The following is a 15,109-nucleotide window of genomic DNA, read 5'->3' as shown; positions in this document are numbered from 1 at the left end:
CCCACCTGGAGAACAAGGGAATACATTTCAAATTTCAGCAATCAGGCGCCCACCTGGAGAACAAGGGAAGTACAATTCAAATTTTAGTTTCCAAATTTTTAGTAGTGTTTGGTAACGTGATGCGCCCAGCCACCAAACTGGGGCAGAAAATTCTTTTCTTTTGTTGTTTGTCTATTTTTGAAATCAGGAGCTCGCCTGGAGAACAGAGGCATATATTTCAAGATTTTAGCAGTCAGGAGCCCGCCTGGAGAACAGAGGCATTTGTTTCAAGTTTTAGCAATCAGGAGCCCCGCCTGGAAGAACAGAGGCATTTATTCCAAGCTTTAGCAATCAGGAGCCCGCCTGGAGAACAAAGGCATTCATTTCCAGATTTTTAGCAATCAGGAGCCCACCTGGAGAACAAGGGAATATTTCAAATTTCAGCAATCAGGAGCCCGCCTGGAGAACAAGGGAATACTTTTTAAGCGTCTGCAGTCAGGAGCCCACCTAGAAAACGGACACATGTTCAAGTAGTAACAATCAAGCATCATTCGGAGGAATGGCAGCAGTATCGCCAATCACAACGCAAAACGACAACAGGAATACCATCGGAAGATTACAAGATACAAGTTCAAGGCAACACAAGAACAAGTTAGAAGACATAGATAGGACCCTCTTGTAATTCGTAGATCATAGCTTAGGCTAGCTTCTTTTCATTTTAACACGGTGTAATAAGGAGGTCAGTGAGCAGTAGCAACAGCAACAGCAGAAAGTCGCAGCTCTTGGTAGTCCCAGCTACCAGACATTCCAGAACTACACTGACCTGATTCCTTTACAGCCAAGGATATGTAGGCAACCTTTGAAGCAGGGTTCGGTCAGATGGTTTTCAAAAATGTTTCACACGGAGTATTCAAACGGGCAAAAATCGCTCGTATCTGCTCACTTATCTTTGCACGAAAGCTCTTCGTGTTTCCGAGCAAAGAGGGGCAGCTGTGAGCACGTGATTTTTGCCCTGTATGAATTATTCCTAGAAATTCAAACAAACTGATTTCTTTCATTATTGTGCAATTTTTGTGGATTTTTGTGACATTTTATGTTAATTGTTTGCATTTTTGTTTGTGCATTTCTATTAATGAAAAACAAAAAAAATATGCTTGGCATCTGCATTTAGGGCTTAATTTCACATTTTAGCATTAATTAGTAATTAAGTTACTTTACAAAGAAGAAAATAACAAAATAGTTCGTTTTGCATTTTTAACTAGTAATTTTTGAATTTGTCATGAGTTTCCTATAAATTAGGACTTAATCAATTTTGAGGAAATAATTAGTTTAATTTTGGGAATAAATCAGGTCTTTATTTTAATTTTGCATTTTTACAAAATATGAAAATATATAATAAAAGGAAAAAAGAGAAAAATTGAAAAGAGAGGAGTTTAAAGAGATTTAATTGGTTATACAAATGTGGGCCAATTTTTTTAATAACACCAGCCCAAAAACAAAATCCCTCCCAAAAAACCAGTTCAAAATCGGCCCAAATCCAAAAGTCCACCCGGTCCAATCCCGTTACACTACAAAACGACGCCGTTCCATCTTAGGTTAATCTGGACCGTCGAGGTTAATTGATCAGACGGCCCAGAAGTCCCCTACCCTTAATATATATATATGTCTGAACAACCCCTCCCCCCTCAGAACCCCCCTACCCTCACCGCCTCTCAAACCCTGATCATGTAACACCACCGTCGCCCACCGCCACCCCACCGTCTACCACCGTCCCTCCGCCGTCCGCCGCCGGCCGGAAATCGCTCACGGCGGCAGTCAAGCTCCAAACCCACCCAAATTTTCACCATCGATTCCTCTCCCCTTCCACTTTCCAATGCCCAAAATATGTTCCCTCGAATGTTAGCCAATCTGCTCGAATATTCGAAAGCGGTGACGCCGCCTCCGCCGCCCACGGCGGCGCCACCACCAAACGACTCCATTTTTACACCATATGTTCTCCCCAAGATCCTCTTTCCAAACCCTGACCAGCTTCATTCGAAATTCTCTTGCCATGTTCTCGAATTTCAAAATCAAAATCCGGCCTAAAACCCTAAAATACTCCAAATATCATTCAAATCGACATCAATGATCTCCTCCCCCCCCCCCCATGAAGAATCCACCGTCAGTGATGTTCGATATATTATGGAGTTGCTCGAATGTTAAATCTAAGCGGCGGCAGAACCTTAGGACTCCATAAGTGAGTTTTTCCTTGTTCTTCTTCGTTAGTTTTCTTCTTCATGATCTGATATTCAATTCTTGATTAATGAATTTTAGGTTTCGATTTTATTTTCTCAATTTTTTATCAAATTCGATTCGATTCCAGTAATTCGAGTAGGTTAGCCTGTTTCTTATTTGTTATATCTTTACATTGTCCATTTAATCAATAGTGAGAATTGGTTCGTTTGTCGATTTAGCTGTGATTAAGTTCTTTAGAATTAGGGTTGATATGATTAGGGTTAGTTTAAGTTGGAATGCTTTAATTTTTCTTCAGGCTTCATGTATGATTAAGTTCGTATCTACTAGTTTGATTGTTGTGTTTCGAATCTGTTTTTTTATACAGTCTATGATAGTCTTTAAATCAATGCCTATTTGGCAACTGTTTGACTTTGATTTGTTTAAATTGTAATCCTGTTATTGATATATTAATTAAGTTTAGTTAGTTTAGTTTCAGTATTTCAATTTAATTCAGTATTGTTCTTTAGTCAAGTGTTTTTTCAAATATAATCTAAGTTTAGGTCTAGATTGATTGGTTTATAGCTGTAATGGTAATTTGTGAATTGAGACCTGAGATCGAAGAGTTAATAATTGCAAAGTAGGTTTAGGGGGACTGCTGGATTTGTCAGTATTTCAGGGGATCAAGGGTAGTTTAGGGCATGGGAAAAGGGTAGTGTTTTAATCAGATTTGGTAATTGTTGAAGTAAAGTAAGGTAGAACAGGAATTGTAAATGGGTATAGAACCTTCTAGAATGAACTGTAGTGCAGATTTCAGTAAACTTAGGGTAGTTACTTGTGACAAGTCAAGAAATAAAGGGTAAAAATAGAATTAAAATAGGGACTGATAGGAAAAGTGAAAAAATCTGAAATTGGACCTAAGTTTGCCTATAAATAGGCATTCACTTGCCTTGTATAACAAGTTTGGGGGAGCCTCTAAAAATTCCCTCTCATTGGTCACAAGTTTCAGATTTGAAAATTGAAATCCAAACTCCAAATCTTCAAAAAAAAAATCCAAAGAAAACAAGCAAAAACAACAGAAATGCTAGGAAAAATAATGTTGCATTGAGTTCCTTAGATAAATTTCGAGTTTGAGAAACTATTTACGAGTCTCTAGCTTAGTTTAAAGAGAAGAATGGCTTGAAATTCCTTGTGTTTTGGCTGCTGAAGTTTAGAGGGTATTTCTGGGTTTAATTTCGAGTCTGTGTGGTACTATTCAAGTTGTTTGGGTTGTTTGATTGGTTGACTTAGTGTTAAAACGTTTCCTGTTTTTGGAATTGGAATGCTGTGGGCTTGCTGGTATACTTCTGCTGATTTGCTACTGTAAGCTGACTCCTATTTCTCACCATCTTACTCATTCCAGGTACACGATTGTAAACTCTGATAATTGTGAGCTGAAAACGTGAAGCATGAATCTATGTGGAGAATTGAAGCACAAGTGTTGATTTAGTTTATGTCCTGATTCGTGTACTCAGACATTTAGTGCAATAATGTTGTTTAAGTCATTGTTTATATTGTACTAATATGGACTGTACTGGACTGTTTAGACTATTAGGCTTGTGATTGTTCATTTAAAATATTAGCCTTGAACTAGCATAGTTTAATTAATTGTGTTAGTTTGACTTTTAAAATCAGGAGAATATTGTAGACTTGAGATCAATTCTGGCATTAGCGTGTATGCTCATATCAAGGACAATTTCAGGCCCAGTAAACATTTGTGGTAGTACAGTACTTTAGTATCTAAAATCAGTAATCGTAGGTGTAGTTACTCAGTACACCTTCGCTACACTAAGTCCTTGAATTTAGCAAGAGTAGTTAGTTCCATGTTAATTCGGTGAATCCTATATGAACACGTAGCAAAGTTTAAAACGTGACTTGAGCATGAAACTGGAGTCTGCTGACCAGTAGTTCGTTGATTTGAATGGGTGTACCATGTTTCCTTTGTTTTAAAAATCATTGATTACCATTAAAACAATATGAAATAAGTTCAGAAGCTATTAGGATCCCATTGGGTTTTCTATTCTGATTTGGAATCTGTTGATGGATCAAGGCTCAACAGCCTATGTTGATCGAGTTGGGCCTCAGTTCTGCTAAAGCCCGTCCCAGCTCTAGTCCTAATTCGTTTCTCATTTGGGCCTGTGCAAAGGCCCATAACTGGTCTACAGCCTTTTTAAAATAAAGCTGGATTGAAACTCCACCTCTTTGGGCTAATATCGAAGCCCAGTGACCTGAATTTTGCAAGTAGGCTAATAACTAATTAAGTAGGGCCTTTCCTTTTATTTTTAGAGACAATACATGATAGAAAATTGTAGATTACTCCAGGTTTGCCTTTAACAAAAAATGAGACGAGCCTAGCCGCACAAAACATATAAAATTGCGGGGCCCTCAATAAATGCAATAAAATACTTAGAATTCGGGTGAACCGTTTAGCGAATTCCACCGTTTTCCCCAAAGATAATAAAAGCGTAGTTGCTTTAGGCGCGTATTTTAATAATATTACCTTCCTTAATGCGGGTGCACACTTATGTGACCCAAATCTAAATCTCAACAAAGTCGAAATGCGTCAAAAGCCACGGGTGCACTGGTGTGACGTGGTTCGAGATATATTTTCACGACGTTGCAATTCTTATTAAAAAGACATAAAATAAAAGCGGTTAAAATAAAAGGCACATAGGTTAGAATATGTTTAAAAATCAGATAAAAGCAAATGCAACAGTTGAGCGACCGTGCTAGAACCACGGAATCCGGGAATGCCCAACACCTTCTCCCGGGTTAACAGAATTCCTTACTCGGAGTTCTGGTTCGCGGACTGTTAACAGAGTCATAATTTCCTCGGATCGGGATTAAACCGGTGACTTGGGACACCATTAACCTCCCAAGTGGCGACTCTGAATATTAATAATAAATCCCGTTCCGATTGTCCTTTATTGGAAAAACTCCTTATGCCCTTGCGGGTGTAAGAAAAAAAGGAGGTGTGACATTGAGTATCTAAGTATTGAACTGCCATGCGTATCTGAGTACTGGAAATTTGTATGTTATAACATGATACATGAAATACTAGCTGTATAGCCGCAAATTCTAGTGGAAACTATAACTCATAAGCTAAATGAACGATCCTTGATAGGATCCCAAACTGCCCGATGTATCTGGGACTGAGCTTTCCTTGCTTCCCATATGTTATATCACCTTTCATAGGCGAAACTTTCAGAAACACCAAATCATCAACTTGAAACTCTAGGTCTCTATGCCGCACATTCGAATAGGACTTTTGGGAAACTTTGAGCCGTCTTCAATGCTCTTAAATCAACTTGGCTTTCTCCATAGCCTGATAGACCAAATCTGGTCCCAAAAATCTACTTCACCAACTTTTAGCCCACCAATTAGCGATATACACCTTCACCCATACAGAGCTTTGTACGGTGCCATCTTGATACTAGAAAGGTAGGTGTTATTGAAAACTCAATGATAGGTATGTGATCATCCCAATTACCTTTAAAATCAAGTACATATCCTCAAGTGTTTGAATATTGCGCTCTACCTGGCCATATTTGTGAGGATGAAAATCTATGCTGAGGTTTACTCTGATGCCTAATCTTTTCTGAAAGGTCTTCTAAATGTTCATTGTAAATTGAGAACCACGGTCTGAAACGATGGATAACACAGTCCAATGCAATCAGAAGATTTCCTAAATGTACATCTTGGCATAATCTTATGCTGAATCTTTGGTCTTTACTAGCAAAGAGTGCACGGACTTGGTAAGTCGATCTGCAATCACCCAATCAAATCATGCTTTCAAAATGAGTGAGATAATCCTGTTATAAATTCTACATTTACCGTATCCACTAAAAATATGTGTATTCTATGGTAAAACACTAGGCTTTCTGTTGCTCAGGTCCATGAAAGGGAAGCTACCTCAGCTGGGCTGTCCAACTCAAAAGTACGCCACCATTGATAGGCTGCCTCTCGAAGCTGGAAGGCAGTGAAGGAAACCCCACTAGTCTCTGTTATACCCATAGTGCGGAGGATACGGTGGCACTCCTCTAGAAATCCTTGAGCATCGTCTGATGTTAGACCACTGAATGTAGGAGGGTCATGCTTCTTGTACATCCCAAGCATCCGCTGCTCCTCCTCTGACTTTCACTTATTGATAATTCGGACAGTTGGCCACAAAGTCTGTGACGTTTTTTTCATGTCGTTCCACCTATCAATCTCCTTGGGATCATGATACATCTTTCTAGAACCAGCGTCGATAGAATACCTGAAATTATGGGCTTCTAACATGGTCCTCCCTCTCTAGGTCCATCTACATCTGGAACACACGATCCATTTTGGTACATCAAAGTACAATTATCTTACCCTTATTTAAAAGCCATCATCTTATACGTATGAATACCTCTTTCAGCTGCAACAAGTAGAGATCATCAAATTGTTTTTTCTTAACTTCGGCTACTAAGGAGGAACAAGTCGTGTTCTGGATAACAACTCCACCATCTTAGGAGTCCAAAAGTCTAACTCCTCGCTTGGCTAAGCGGTGAACTTCTTTCACTGCAGTTCTCTTGCCTGCCTCGATAATGAGCTAAACTTCCCATACTTAATTATCTTTTCGAGGTACTTCTTGAAAACATATACAGCATTGTTGTTACCTAAGTCTTTGACCAATACTCCGAAGATAGAATCTCCTCCAATGAAACTACCCCCGTGATACAAAACTGGGCATGATTTTATAAGTTTTTATATCCCATGCTAACTATGCGGGTGTGAAATCTCCGACTAGACTTACTAACGATTTTTACATCTCCCCCTAAGACCAATGGTTAAGGTCTTGTACTTGAGGATCCTTCTCTTATGTTGGTATCCATGCAACTGTCCTTGTCTTCTGCAATTTTTTGCACTTTACGTCAATGATGAATCATCTTCTTAATTACTTTTGAGCAGTCTTTCTTATTAGAAAAACTAAATTACTTACATAAATGGAAGGTTAATGTATTCACAACTATTATACACGATCTTAATGATTTAACTCTGCTCACACTGTCAATCTTGGGGAACCTCTTTTCGATAACTCTTAAAGGCTATTCTTCTGTAGCTTGTTCTCTTGCTATTGAGCTATTTTTTTCCACTATTACTGAACTTCATGTTTAAGTTAAACTCTGTGTGTTCTAACACCCGTTCGGTGTTGCAAACTATTACCAACTCACTAGTGTTAACCTATCTAAGTAAATCAAATCGTACATCTACTAGCTCTGTTGAAATTGCTAATTCACTGTATCTACTAAAAACTTACTTACTATTCTTTTAATAACCACCTGCTAGCATCCAGTTTTCCAGTTCTGATTTGATTAACTAAAGTGAAATATAAGGGTATTCCTATCATTCCTCACCATCTGACACTATTCTACAACCTTATACTATCGTTTTTTTAATTGTGTACATGGACTAGACTTAGAGAAATTTTATCTGTCTTAAATAAAAATTAGAATATCTAACCCCAAAATTTTTATACACTTCAAAATTATATCAGACTATAAACATCTGGTGGTAAACACTTAGTCACATAACCTAAGGGGGAACTGTCTTATCTTTTATCTCACAATAATAGCGGCTTCCCATTGGTAATTAAAAACATTTCTGACTCACTAGGTATTTTGCCATTAGGCTCTTTTCTATACAAAACTATAGTTATCAATTTTGTGCCTGCTACAATTAAATCCTTAACCTGTTACACCATGGGGTCTGACGTCTAAACTATCATCATCCAACATGTGCTCCATTTCCAAGAATTAAAAATGATATTGTTTCATGAGGTAAAACACATATGGATACACTACCATACACGAACTTGTCCTTCGAAGTATACCATCATCTGATAAATCACTTTATGTACCGTTCGATGAGTCTTGGATCTTAATCCGTGCCTAACTTAGGTAAACCGATAACCATAGAATATGATAATTTTTTTTGTACTTTCTGATAAGGTTATGCTCTAATCTGTACTACTACACATTGCATCCCACTTTTAATATCATCTAAACTCTCATTTGTTACCAACCCATACTCCATAATTATACCCCAATGGGCAATATCCCCTCTAGGACCTTGAATTTTTCCTGCCCGTCGCTAGGGCATTCGATGCATCTAGAATTCGATAGGAAAAGAAGGTTACCTATTGCTCTAAGCTTCACGGCACGATCTAGAGTAGAAAGAAAAAAAGTGTCTTTGTAGTTAACCGTTTATATGAATAGTCGGCACACACATATAAAGAAAATTTGACTAGACACGACTTCATAGACTCCCTAGGATTCTTTAACCTAGTGCTCTAATACCAAGCTTTGTAACGCCCCAAACCTAGGCCTGAACGTAACACGACACCCGGTGCCTGAGTACAAGTGATCGAGCAAACCAACTGACTGGCTGAATCAACACGTAATATCATAACATACTTAATGCAGAAGATAAACTAGCACATGCTGATATATTGAAAGTCTGAATGATACAAAATCAAAAGATCGAGAACACCAATATAATTCTGAAACATATCTGTAGCAAACATTTCTAAACATGAAAAACTTGCGACTCTGCCTAACTATGACTTTAGTCCATGAAGCCTTTAATGATGTACGGAAAATACTAACTGTTAAAAATACTAAAGACTGTAAGGTAATGTTAATGTCCTGAAAGAACTGGGATCACCAAATAGCTGGTACGAGAATCCTAGCGCTCTAAATCATCAACTTGTAAATAATTACCTGCATCATGAGATGCAAGCCCCGGGCAAAAAGGACATTAGTACAATTGAATTGCACTGGTATGTAATGTAACTGAAAGAAAGAATTGTAAATGTTGAAGCTAAAATTAAACTGATAACAGGAACATATACTAATAATTGATAGCTGAATTGATAAAGGAACTGATAATTGATAACTGAACTGAACAAACGAATTAAGGATATGAATACTCCCTCTTCTGAATGATGAACAACCTATTTATCTAACTAAATAAACTACGGCCTCAGGCCCAATATATATGTACACAAACTGCGGCCTCAAGCCCAAGTATACGTATACGTAACTACGGCCTCAGGCCCAAAGATGTATAAAGCATAAACTGCAACCTCGGGCACAAATACAGGTGTTCAACATTCTCGGAGTTAAAAACAAGAACTGAAAATCGTATTGTAATATATGATACTGAAATACTAAACCATACTGAGTTCATTAAGTATATAACCTGGGTTTGATACCAACTAAGAACAAGTGTAGTACCGATGTTGGAGAACGATAAATATAACGAGGAAGAATGGCGATTAGTTATTCGAGAGAATTATGATTAAACTTGCAGCCTCAAAATTTCACTAAGAAAGTATATTGGATTACTGGCTATAAGGGCTCTCTTAGCCCACTGCCATATCAACAACCTTTTTCTTAGATCAAACTAATCAGCTTTTGGTAATCACTCATGGAAAGTAATTACTTCCTTTGTGATTTCTATTATTCTACACTCTGTAAGGATCAACCACCATTTTTAGAGAAAACAGAATAAGAGAAAGTTAAGAAACAAATCATTTTATTGCACACTTAATATTTTTTTCAGGGAGAGAATTCGATGATCCTCCTGAACTCTGAAGGTCCTCTTTTATAGGTAAAGGAGATGACTACATATTAGTAATATAATCCATGATCTCATTGCTTACTTAAATAATGGTTGATAAGGACTAACAAAGACTTAAAGTAAAAGACTCGATAATATAATTATGATCTCATTGCTTACATTGAAGAGCATTAAGGACTGACAAAAAAGACAAGGGGTGGGTCCTTATGTCTCTCAATTATTTTACAAGGCTCCAAGAACTTTAAAAGCTGAAAATGACTTAAAGTAATGCTACCAAAAAGTCAAAAGTAGCTTTAGGCTTAATAATTCATAATGGAATAGATTTCTTATTGATAAGAAATTTCCTGCATAGATATAGACTTTAGTAGACCCACTAGATGTCCATTGTTTAACCAAAAAATATTATTTCGGTTAAAACTAGAATTTGAGATGAAAAATTGGGTTACTGATAATCAAGAGACCAAAAAAGAATAATAGGCTTTCTGAGAATAATAATAAAGCAGCGAACAAGTTTTTATTTCAGTATGATGTCCACAATGATCTTTTCCCAATACAACTTCCTCCTTTTATAGTTGATTCTAGATAAAGGAATGAAACCTAAGCTTTAATGAGATAATTATGGACAATAAATGATATTAAATGAGCCGTGACACAATCATTCCTATTAAATACCAATTTTCTAACGTATCAGGTATTTAATACTGAATTTGGACTCCTTTTTGTCTTCAGATCCATGTTTTCAATGCCTTTTGATCCACTGGCTTTAAATGACTTGAATTGATACGAGACTCGTATCTAAAATGCTTCTCGTGCCTGTTTCACTTCCTCTTCTCGTACCTGTCATCTCCCGTACCTTTTTCTTAATTGTTATACTTTGACTATTTGTCCAGTCCACGTGTCACGCCACGTCATCTTCAATATAAATTCAACTTTTTCCCAATACAGATAGTCCCCCCACTTTCCATTTATTTATCAATTAAATATTTGGGAAGTGGATCTTCATTAAAAAGGGAATTTTTGCCATAATCAATGCGATGACAGTATTGCCTCTTCAATTGTCTCTTCTATTTAATGCACCATATACGTGTCGTTTTCTCATTAGTTCTGCGATTTTGCAGCCTTTTTCTAAGGCTTTTGTAACTCCACTATTTACGAAGTGATAGTTGCCTTTATTATAGGTTTTCCATCATTACACTTTTTAAGTTAATTTACTAACGGTTGAGTTTATACATAAACTTGCCCCTTTTCTTTCTTTGTCTTCTTCTCCATAAATCTTTAGCAAACGTTTTTCTTCCTTATTTTTGCTTCCCTTTGATTCATCTCTGCTCAACAATGGTGTCTCCAAACCCTAACCCTAGAAAAGTTCCTATTTTAGACAAATTCCCCAATGCCCCTGTTAGACATAGAAGAGACAGAGGAGGCAGACTTCGTACAGGGTTAGAATCTACTCGAGGCGGCTCTTCTGGTTCTTCTTCTAGGAGTTCTATTCTGAAAACTCCTTCTTCTAAAGGTAAAGAAATTGTTGATTCTTCTCGAGAACCTTTAGTTGATGAAATCGTACCAAGTGATTTATCTTTTGTAAGTGATAGACAATCCCTTCAAAAGCAAGTTGCTGGTTTCGACAAAACTGACACATATCCTACATTAGTGACCGAACTTACAATCCCTACCATCAGAGGAGATTGTAACTGGAAAAATAGTCTTCGAATGTCAATTCCTTCCATAAACCAAAGAATTTCTTCTTTTAGGATTGGATACTCTTTTGTCTATACTTACCCTTTTACTTTGGGTTTTAATCCCCCAATTGACCCAATCATCCTCGATTTTTGCCGTTTCTTTAATATTTGTCTGGCCCAAGTTGGTCCTTTAGTATGGAGAGCAGTGGCTTGTTTGAGATATCTTTCTACCAAAGCCACTGTTAATTTCACCTTTTCTCACCTTATCCATTTATACCACCCTAATTTGATACGTCATGGAGTCATTACCTTAACTGCGAGAAGCAAGAAGGTTTTGGTAAGTACAGAAGATGACAATGATCGTGGATGGTATGCCCGTTACGTTGCTGTGCGTACGGTGGATTTACTTGGTGAAACAAATATTCCCTTCCCTGAGAAGTGGAATTTGCACGTAAGTTTCTTTTTTTAATTGACCGTACCTCTTTTTCTGTTGAGAATTTCGATTCTTTTTCTAAATTTGTCTCTTTTTGGTTTTTTGTAGCAACCATGGGAGATGTGGAACCTGTTCCCAACTTTCGTGGTTGGGTAGATTCAATTTTGAAGGTTGCTCTTAAGGAGCAAAGAACTTGGAAATCAATTTCCGCTTTACATGGCTGGAAAGTTAAAACACACGGTATCGCCTCTTTTCTTTATACATTTTTCTTTTTGCACTTTAAGTACTTTTTTCTTAATGTTGATTGTGTATTCTTCTTTTAATCAGGATTTGGTAACAGAGGAATGACAGCTGATGTTGTCACAGCCCTTCGCATGTCTGGTAATGCTGCACTTGACTTGGACAAGACTCGAACCTTGCTTCAAAAAAGGAAAGCTATAGGAGAAGGTTCTAAGAATGAGGAAGAGGGAGGTACCTCGTCAATAGCTAGGCCACGAATTAGGAGACGAGTTATTAATGATGATGAAATTGAAGATACTCCTGCTCAAACTTCGACCACCGAGCCTGTTTTGATTCCTTCAGATGAAGACACCGTGCCAAGAAACACAAATGAATCAACTCAGCATCTCTTTGATAGTGGTTTTGAGAGTGGCGAGCTCGGACCTGTTTTCGATGAAGTTCCTCTTTCTTCATTCGCACCTATTTCTTCCATTCCTTTGCCAACCGTAAGTGTTTCTTTGCCAGCATTGACTACTTCTGTTCTTTCACCAGTTTTAATTGCTTCTACTTCCATTCCTATATCTACTTCTTCCGTTCCTGTTCCCACTCCTACGACTCCTGTGGTGTTTACCTTTTCTACTACTCCCCCTTCCGCTGTTCCATCTTCATCTGTCCCACATATAGAAGTAAGTTCCAGCAATAGAAGCATGACCATGAGGAGTGTCACACTCGAAATCCCTGCTAATCAAAGCCTCTTAAGAAAATCTGGGAGAGCTGATACTTGGCTCCAACCTCTTATTGGAGAAATTGAAAAGAATAAGATGCAAAGCCATAGTTGTTACACTTTGATGAATGACATAGTTCATTCAACTTTGAAGGTAATTTTCTTAACCTTGAATGCTTTCCTTCTTTTTCTTTCTAAGTTCTCACTTCTATGCTTTATGACCGTAGGCTAATCTTATTGGGACTGAATTGATGGGGCGAGTTTCTACATTGGAGAAAAAGGAACGAGAGTCTACAAGGGCTCTATCTGAGGCTAGGAAAATAGCTGAGGATGCATTATTTGAGGCAGCAAACTGGAAAAAACAATTTGAGAGTACCCAAGTGACTGTAGAAGAGTTGCGGGAGAGCAAGGCTCACTTGGAGCAACAAAATCATGGCTTAACTTCTGAATTGGGAATTGCGAATGCTTCTTGGGGTCAGCTTAAAGAGGATAAAGAGCTTCTGGAACGTTCTTTATCTAGAGCCAATGATGAGATTAAAGAGCTTAAAGCACTCATGGAGAAGAAAGAAGAATACGCAAAGGAGTTAGCTCAAAACTTAAGTCATGCTCAGAATGATTTAAGAATTTCTTCTGATAGAATCCGTGCCTTGGAAAGTTCTCATGCCTCTCTTGAAGCTTCCCTGGATTCTCATTTAGCCGAGCACCAAATAATGAAAAATGACCTTGCTATGTGGGAAAAGGAATACAAGGCTTTGGAGAAGGAATATAATGCTCTTGAAGAAAATTTCAACATAGACGTGAGTTGGGCTTTTCTAAATTCTCGACGTGATGCTTTGATGGAGGCTACACAGGAAAACTTTGACTTGCAATCTGAGTTGGCCAAAGTCATAGACACTATCGAAAAAGGTCAACAACCTGCTGATACTCCTTCTCCGGCACTTGGAACTATTGACACCCCCTCTCCAGCACTTGAAGCTCCTGGAACAGAAGAGTGTTTGAACTCCGAAGCAGTTACTGAGGTACTTGAAGTTATAACTCCAGCTTCCGAAGTTGAAACTTCTATGACACAGTCTATGGAAATTGAAGTTCCTGTGACTGTTACTTCCCTCGTTGATGTTATCTCTTCAAGCTCAGCTGAAATCGCTCCTATTGCTGCTTCGTCAGAAGTTGTAACCGCACCTGTTATTGCTTCAGAAAGTGATGTTACAACTTTTAATGATTGTTAATGTTATCCCTTGGCAATTTTGAAGGGATCTTTTGGTGAAGTCCCCAGTTACCATAATGGGGCACTTGTAAGACAAATATTTTGGTGATTAAGTTTTTCCTCAGTCTTTTATGTTAAGAAGTTTTATGAGTATTTCTTTATGTTTTATTCTTGCCTATTTACTTATTTAGGACTTATAGAATAACTTAGCATTTTAATTCTTTGAAAATGCTTTATGATTCTTCTCATGGAATATCAACATGAGGCTTATAAAAGAGGGCCCTTTTATATATATATCGACACTTAATGAAGAAGACGTCTCAACTTCATAATGGTGTTATAATACGATGAAAGAAATAGGAATACACATGTTTTGTATGCTACAACTTCGACAAGTTTTTATTTATGAACTTGAACAAACGTTGACATGTATTAAAGTACATCTATAACTTTCTCGCAACTGTTTTCCTTGTAACAGATTTATATAAAAGAAGAACAATAGATACGAGGTTTTTCTTTATAACCCGTTTTAGTACATAGTCCCGACCCCATCTTTAGGAAGGGTTTGAGAGGTGACTCCATTGTTCCCATGGTAAAGAATACTATGTATGCTTATGCTTGGATTCCATAACCTCTGCTCGACACTTGTTTCTTGATTTATGCATCTATTTTCCGTACGTATCCGTTCTGTGTTTATTGTACAGTCCCCAAGTGTTTGAGCTGTGAAATATAAAGCCTCAAGCATTTGTTTTTCCTCTTGACTTGGTCCTTTTCCTGAAACAGAAAAATTTGCGGGACTCGGAGGTTCGATTAGAGATGAAGACTGCCTAACCCGTGTATTTTTCCATCAGATTACTTGTAACCCTGGGCTGGGAATTTAAGACTATTCCCTTTTGCCGTACAGGTCGTGACTCATCATTTGGCACGAGTTAGGGTTTTTGCCTAGCATCTAAAATCGTTAGTACAATTGTTAATAATTAAAAAATGAATTTTAATATAGAGATACCTGACCGTGG

The 15,109-nt window shown here is 37.7% G+C and overlaps 1 protein-coding gene across 1 annotated transcript; it reads left to right on the top strand.

Moving 5' to 3' along the window:
• The first annotated feature begins 8,987 nt into the window (after positions 1–8,987).
• Positions 8,988–14,115, top strand: LOC109214629 (protein WEAK CHLOROPLAST MOVEMENT UNDER BLUE LIGHT 1-like). Its single transcript, XM_019378565.1, has 5 exons — positions 8,988–9,034; positions 11,316–11,964; positions 12,117–12,186; positions 12,274–13,043; positions 13,117–14,115. Exons 1-5 carry the CDS (start codon positions 8,988–8,990, stop codon positions 14,113–14,115), a joined length of 2,535 nt encoding a protein of 844 aa, XP_019234110.1.
• Positions 14,116–15,109: the final 994 nt, after the last annotated feature.

The sequence above is a fragment of the Nicotiana attenuata genome, unplaced genomic scaffold (assembly GCF_001879085.1).
Source record: "Nicotiana attenuata strain UT unplaced genomic scaffold, NIATTr2, whole genome shotgun sequence".
Taxonomy (NCBI): Eukaryota; Viridiplantae; Streptophyta; class Magnoliopsida; order Solanales; family Solanaceae; genus Nicotiana; species Nicotiana attenuata.
The sequence above is the reverse complement of the archived record's forward strand: the minus strand, read 5'-3'. Positions and strand labels throughout refer to the sequence as shown.